Source organism: Siphateles boraxobius, unplaced genomic scaffold (assembly GCF_051911475.1).
Source record: "Siphateles boraxobius isolate OS27281-9 unplaced genomic scaffold, OSU_SipBor_1 82, whole genome shotgun sequence".
NCBI classification, from domain to species: Eukaryota; Metazoa; Chordata; class Actinopteri; order Cypriniformes; family Leuciscidae; genus Siphateles; species Siphateles boraxobius.
Genome location: NW_027509211.1, coordinates 1252501 through 1260000, shown reverse-complemented (window position 1 = coordinate 1260000; position 7500 = coordinate 1252501). Strand labels below are relative to the sequence as shown.

At 40.0% G+C, this 7500-nt stretch overlaps 1 protein-coding gene across 2 annotated transcripts in view; it reads right to left on the bottom strand.

Annotated features, from left to right (window-relative positions):
- The window catches only part of ecel1 (endothelin converting enzyme-like 1), a 75760-nt gene that overhangs the window by 25209 nt on the left and 43051 nt on the right, over window positions 1-7500 (bottom strand). For both annotated transcript variants that reach the window (XR_013200662.1, XM_077221423.1), the window contains exon 8: window positions 4777-4999. Coding sequence is in view for 1 of the 2 variants with exons in the window: in XM_077221423.1 (XP_077077538.1) it covers window positions 4777-4999 (223 nt within the window). In the remaining variant the exon portion in view is untranslated. The remainder of the gene's footprint in view (window positions 1-4776; window positions 5000-7500) is intronic.

Below are 7500 nucleotides of genomic sequence, written 5' to 3'. Positions count from 1 at the left end.
AACTCAGTTTTTACACCGGCCCATTCGTTAGGAATAATATAAATAATCTCCAAAATGTAAAGGGATAGGCATCACCACATGCTTTTATATAAACAATTTCTCTGTTGAATTTCCAGCACAACTAACTCTATGATGTTGTGTATTGTATTTTCTGAAGATGAATCAGCTGGTGTATTCCTCATTTGTAAGGAAAAGACTCTGAATGATTAAATGTACTTGTGAATGTTGTGAAATTTCTCGTATATGAGTTTGATATTTCCGTATATGAGTTTTGATATTGATCAGCACAGTTTCTAAAGCTGCTGCCGAACTCTTTTACATCTTTTCACATTCATGTTGAGTTAATATGCAGTGGAGACTTTTGAGTGACAAAAATGATTCACACTTGTAATTAGAAAAGCAAGTCAAGTGAGACATTCATTTAAAAGCTGGCCAGAATTACCTGAGACGACCACAAACGAGCATGCACATATTACCCAACCCATAAAAACAAACGTTGAGCAAAAAAATGTGCAAATTGTGTTCATCACTTCTGATGACTTGGAATATAGCACATCAATCTAATATAGGCTTCTTTTAAATTATTTTATGATTCTTTTATTTCAATTTCATTTAGTAATTTTCTTTGACAAACTACCATTCAAAGGTTTGATTCAAAAAATTTTAGGGAGAAAGAAATTAATATTTTTATTCTGAAAAATGCATTAAATTGATCAAATGTTTCTAAAGATTGTATTTAAAAAAGAAAAACGCTGCTATTTTGAACTTTCTATTAATCAAAAGAATCATGAAAAATAAAATGCATTACAGTTTCCCCAAAAATATTTACGATAATAATCATAAATGTTTCTTGATCATCAAATCCTCATATTATAGTGATTTCTGATCATGTGACACTGAAGACTGGAGTAATGATGCTGAAAATTCAGCTTTGATCACAGGAATAAATTACACTTTACTATATATTCACATAGAAAACAGATGATTTACATTCTAATAATATTTCAGATTTTTCACTGTATTTTTGATCAAATAAATGCAGCCTTAATTGGTGAGAATAACACTTCTTTTAAAACATTAAAAACATTAAAAACATAAAAAAATCCCAGTGTGTAAAAGAGCAACATGAACATCTACTGAACGCTTTAGTTCCACTGAAGAAAGAAAGAAACTTACAGTAAATTATGAAAGACTTCATTTGTAGATGATTCATTACATTAATATGAAGTTTTAGAGGCTGGGAATGAACGATGAACCTGCGAGCTGGAGAAACTGCAGTCATCTGTGTGTGTGACTGAGGATTTCTACACATCTACATCCATACACCCCGCCACGCAAACCATCTGGGAACAACGACTTCCTCAAAAGAGCTCGACTTCATCCATCCATCATTCTATCACTCTAAACAGCGGAAGGAAGGAGCCGGGATGAAAGGTAAACAAACATTTGGGCCAGAGGAAGAAAAACAGATCGACTCCATTAGAAAGAAAAGAGGAAAGTGAGAGACAGAAAACAACATTTTGTGTTTGTGTGTAGAAGAATCAGTAATCTCTCCATAACTCTATTAAACTGAGACTTCTGCAGAAGTTCTGCAGAGCATTCTTGAGAAATACATTCTTAAAAACCTCTTGAAGATTGAATAACCTCCAACCTCCAGTACAATGTTTAATGAATCTAATATTGCATGAAATTCAATAAATATGCATTACAACTAGAGGTGGGCATAGATTATTTTTTTAATCTAGATTAATATTGAAATTAATCTAGATTAATCTAGATTAAAATGGCTCATTTGAATTCTCCCGAAGGCATTCAGAATATGTGTGCTACCCAAATAATGTCTAAAAGTAAGTCTTTGTGAATAGTTCCCCTCGCGTAGGGCTGTGCATTTCTGCCAAAAATGCCATTCGACAATCGAGGAGCAAAAGTAGAATATCGTTAAAAAAAAAAAAAAAAAAAAAAACGCAATGACAGAAAGGGAGGCCAATTTCATCTTTAGCGATTTGACATCAAACAAACTGTTTATTAATTGAACAAGTAACATGTTTTCGTCCTTTTTTAACATAGTAGGCTTGGAAGAAGAAAAAAAACAATACGCACGACAGTCCGTTTTTGCATCGCCAATGCTCATTAGATCAAAAAATAATGTCATCATATGTCATAATGATTTTATGTGAACCTGCCTTGTTACTGCAATAGCCTCATTTTTAAACAAATTAGTTTCAATCAATGTAAACTATTCGTGTGATTATGCCACTGCGCAATACACGCGCAATACACACACATTACCGCGGGATGGCGGGTGTTCATTTCATAAACTGTGGACAATGGTAGCTTATTTAACCTGTTAACCAGTGCCCATACAAAGGACACAGCGCGCTTGGAATAAACTCATTTAACAACGTATTGCATTAAAATAAAGTAACGAGAGGAACGTCGCCCAACGTAACATGTAGTAAAAGTATACACCTTGTGTCCCTGTAGGGAAAATACCCTGCTGCGTGATCTGTGACAGTAGGCGCGGCGTCAATTATGTCAAATATAGGCTATACACATGGAATTGCGCGAAAATATAACGATATTCGAAAAATTCATTTTATGATCCCAACCCAACTTTGAGAATAGATTAACGGCGATATTTGTTTTATCGCCCGATAAGAGTCTCACGTTAACGCCGATAACGGCCCACCACTAATTACAACATAACACTAGCTACATATAATACATTACTCTACTAGGGATGTGCATATGTTCTCTGAAATAATAATAATAATAATAACACCAATGATCTATAATGTAAGCAATGATTGGTTGTCATTATGCGTGACATGACTTTTTGGCAAAGTTTTGAAATTCAGTATTGACTACAAAATAGATGCAAATGGGGACCTCATATTAATTGTAATCTTCAAGAAGACAATCAGCAGATTATTGCAGAAGTGAAAGCAGTTTAAAAAATAAAAGTGTAAAAACTTATAGTATTTAAAAATTTCCTGTAAACCGTGTTTACACTTGTCTATCCAAGCTGTGTCCCAAATATGAAGTTGATATGACAAACATTGAGCTGGTAAAACGCTTTATTAAAGTAACCATGGTAACGCAGGGTCCAATTTCAACAGTTTTGACAGGATGAATTTTGAGTGTTTACACTTTCGAATGACGCCTAATTTATGATGATTTCTAAAATATATGATAGGGATATGTGTGTGTGTGTGTGTGTGTGTTTTGTGTTTCTCTTTGGAGCTGGTTCGTAAGCCTCATTGTAGTGCTGGGCGGTAAACCGTTTCAAACCGAAAACCGGTTTATATTTTCGTCACGATATTGATTTTGAATAAACCGCCATACCGCTGTATTTAATTACACAACGTTTGGAACGAGCGTTACGCTGCGCGACACTGTTTCAGACGGAGCCTTTACAGTGTTGCACTTCTAAGCAGCGACGAGTGAGAGTACACAAACAGCAGTGTCTGTTACGGTACATGGACGATGGATGCGGAGCGCATTATTGTAGCGCGAAAGTACATTAATATAATGCGCGAGTGCGAATCTCTCTGCTCGCGCGCGGAATATAATGTGCCGCGCTCTCAGATACACGCGGCTCTTATTAAAATAGGTCTATTTTCTCTGGGCTCGCTCAGAGAATCCTGCAATTATAACGTGTTCAGTGCAATCGCGGATCTCTCCTCTTCCCCAGCTAACAGTTTTAGGTTATAAGAATGTTTTCATAACGTTCCCATTAAGTTATAAAAACGTTAACAATATTTCAGAATGTTCTAGAGACATTCAAAATGTCCAGTTTTTTAGACGTTGTATTAACGTTATTTCTTGGTTATAAGAACTCCATTCAAAACGTTATAAGAACGTTCAATTCTCCCGTTATATAAACGTTGTATTAACGTTCTTGCTTGGTTATAAGAACATCATTCAAACGTCATTAGAACGTACAATTCTCCTGTTATATAAACGTTGTATTAACGTTACTTCCTGGTTATAAGAACGTTATTAGAACGTTAAGAAATAACAATTTTAGGTTATACTGGGCGCTATTCTATTCTACAATATTCACTAATGACAGTAAAATAGACCATCCTAAGTCAATTTACTGCAGTAATTCCTCTCTCAACCAGTAGAAAATGCTTTGAACACCTGATTATGCATGAAAAAAAAAACCGTCATAAACCGGAAAACCGGCATAATTTTGAAAAAAAAACGTGATATAAATTTTTGGTCAAACCGCCCAGCACTACCTCATTGATCTAAACTCATGCTCCTCAGTTTTGGAGTGAAAAACTTTCCCAGCATGCAGTTCTGCGTTTAAAAGTGGTCAAATAGCGTCCCAGACGTCTCGGCTAACACAAGGCTGAATCATCGAAACCAAAGCCCAATCATCACTAAGACAACATATCAAAGAAATGAAACCAAACAGCTTGTAATCACTGTTGACTTTGCTCACATGATGGAAACATATCAAACCTCTCGCAAGTTATCGGGTCTATAGTTAACCGAGACGGTGAAATGACGGCTATTGCTTTCTGGGATCACTTGAGTTTATTCTCTTCAAAAACACTGAGGTGTATAAACTCACATCTGGGCTGTGTGGACTCCACGTGTATCAGATCAGGCCCACAGACACACACACACACACACACACACACACACACACACACACACACACACACACACACACACACACACACACACAAACACACACACACACACACACACACACACACACACACACACACACACACACACACACACACACACACACCTGACCTTGGCTCTGCTGGCGGAGGAGAAGTGCTGCTGAACGAAGAGCGCACCGAGGGCCATGCCGAAGTGTTTGTTGGCCTGATTGAGACACAGACGCTGCAGGTCCAGCTGTTGCTCGGTGCCGTCGATCTCGCGGGAGAACTCGTGGATGGAGCTGCGAAACGCCGTGGAGAGATGCTCGCTCAGAGCCGCCACCATACGCCACAGCATGTAGTTATGAAGAACCCTGACACACAGAGAGGGAAGGAGTGTGTGTGAACGCAAGACTGTCATGGTCGAGCTGACTTATAAATGCTTTGGGATGTTTAACTACTGTCAAAGTGAGTTTTTTAATGCTCAATCAAACAGACACACACACACACACACACAGACACACACACACACACACACACACACACACACACACACACACACACACACAAACACACACACACACACACACACAGTCAATCAAAGCTCTGAAATTATTCCACAGCCTGATCAATCTCACACTAGCTTGCTTGTACAAACACACATACACGTCACACACACACACACACACACTTTGTGGAGATGATGTCACCATACTGTAGCCTTCTGGGATATTTAAGCCGCGACACACGCGCGTTAGCATTTTAATCACAACACGGTTTGGCGCCGTGAGCAGCTTCTCTCGCCAACAAAGCACTTCTGACAGAATTCAATTGAAGGAGAGACGAGAGGGATGGAGAGAGAGAGAGAGAGAGAGAGAGAGAGAGAGAGAGAGAGAGAGAGAGAGAGAGAGAGAGAGAGAGAGAGAGAGAGAAGATAATAAGAGCGTGAGAAGAAAAGAATTAAGAGCGAGAAAAAGAGCAAAAAAAAGAAAAAGAAAGACAGAGACAGGTTTGATTTCACACTGTGAATATGTTTTATTAACGCGATTGTTGTTTGTAATTTGTCTCTCTTTGCATGCACAGATTTTCTGTGTGTGTTTATGCAGGTGTGGCGATGTCGGATATTTAATTAACGAGCTTTACACAAACATATTCTAATGCTGGAACTCAAGTCAATCACTGACAGGGGAACAGAAGTAAACTCATTAGGCTAATGTATTCTAATGAAGCTCATTACGCATAAAAGCAGCTCGTTCCTGAAGAACATCAACAGAACTCAAATCCTGCACAGAACACACACAAACTGGTGTTTAGTAAAAATCGCATTATTTCTACAGCATTGAAGATTATGCGTGTGTGTGTGTGTGTTTGTGTTTGTGTGTGTGTGTGTGTGTGTGTCTGTGAGTGAGTGTGACTGTATTGAGTGTTATTTATTTTTTTCTTGTCAATGTTTCCAGGCTAATATGACTTACTTTAATTTAAATATTTTGTTATTTTTAAAAATGTATCTATCCATCTATCCATCCATCCATATTACTTTCTTTTCATTTTTTGCAATGTTTTGGCAAAAAAATGGGCAGTTTAGTCGTGCAAATAAATCACTTTAAAATTAAATTTGAGAGTTAGAAAACCGTGAGAGTAAGGCAGTACGACAGAAACCGTAAGAGATGCGAGACCGGTGCGTCTTGCGGGAGTCGTTCATTAACACTCACGCCACCGGCCTCGCGCCGTTCTCAGACACTGTGAGAGGGAGACAGTAAGACAGACACAGTGAGAGTGAGACAGTAAGACAGACACCATGAGAGTGAGACAGTAAGACGGAGACAGTAAGACAGACACCGGGAGAGTGAGACAGTAAGACAGACACCATGAGAGTGAGACAGTAAGACAGACACCGTGAGAGGGAGACGGTAAGACAGACACCGTGACACAGTGAGACAGACACCGTGAGAGTGAGACAGTGAGACAGACACCGTGAGAGTGAGACAGTAAGACAGACACCGTGAGAGGGAGACAGTAAGTAAGACACCGTGAGAGGGAGACAGTAAGACAGACACCGTGAGAGGGAGACAGTAAGACAGACACCGTGAGAGGAAGACAGGAAGACAGGCACCGTGAGAGGGAGACAGTGAGACAGACACCGTGAGAGTGAGACAGTGAGACAGACACCGTGAGAAGGAGACAGTAAGACAGACACCGTGAGAGGGAGACAGTGAGACAGACACCGTGAGAGTGAGACAGTAAGACAGACACCGTGAGAGTGAGACAGTGAGACAGACACCGTGAGAGGGAGGCAGTAAGACAGACACCGTGAGAGGGAGACGGTAAGACAGACACCGTGAGAGTGAGACAGTGAGACAGACACCGTGAGAGTGAGACAGTAAGACAGACACCGTGAGAGTGAGACAGTAAGAGAGACACCGGGAGAGTGAGACAGTAAGACAGACACAGTGAGAGTGAGACAGTAAGACAGACACCATGAGAGTGAGACAGTAAGACAGACACCATGAGAGTGAGACAGTAAGACAGACACCGTGAGAGGGAGACGGTAAGACAGACACCGTGACACAGTGAGACAGACACCGTGAGAGTGAGACAGTGAGACAGACACCGTGAGAGTGAGACAGTGAGACAGACACCGTGAGAGTGAGACAGTAAGACAGACACCGTGAGAGTGAGACAGTAAGACAGACACCGTGAGAGGGAGACGGTAAGACAGACACCGTGACACAGTGAGACAGACACCGTGAGAGTGAGACAGTGAGACAGACACCGTGAGAGTGAGACAGTGAGACAGACACCGTGAGAGTGAGACAGTAAGACAGACACCGTGAGAGGGAGACAGTAAGTAAGACACCGTGAGAGGGAGACAGTA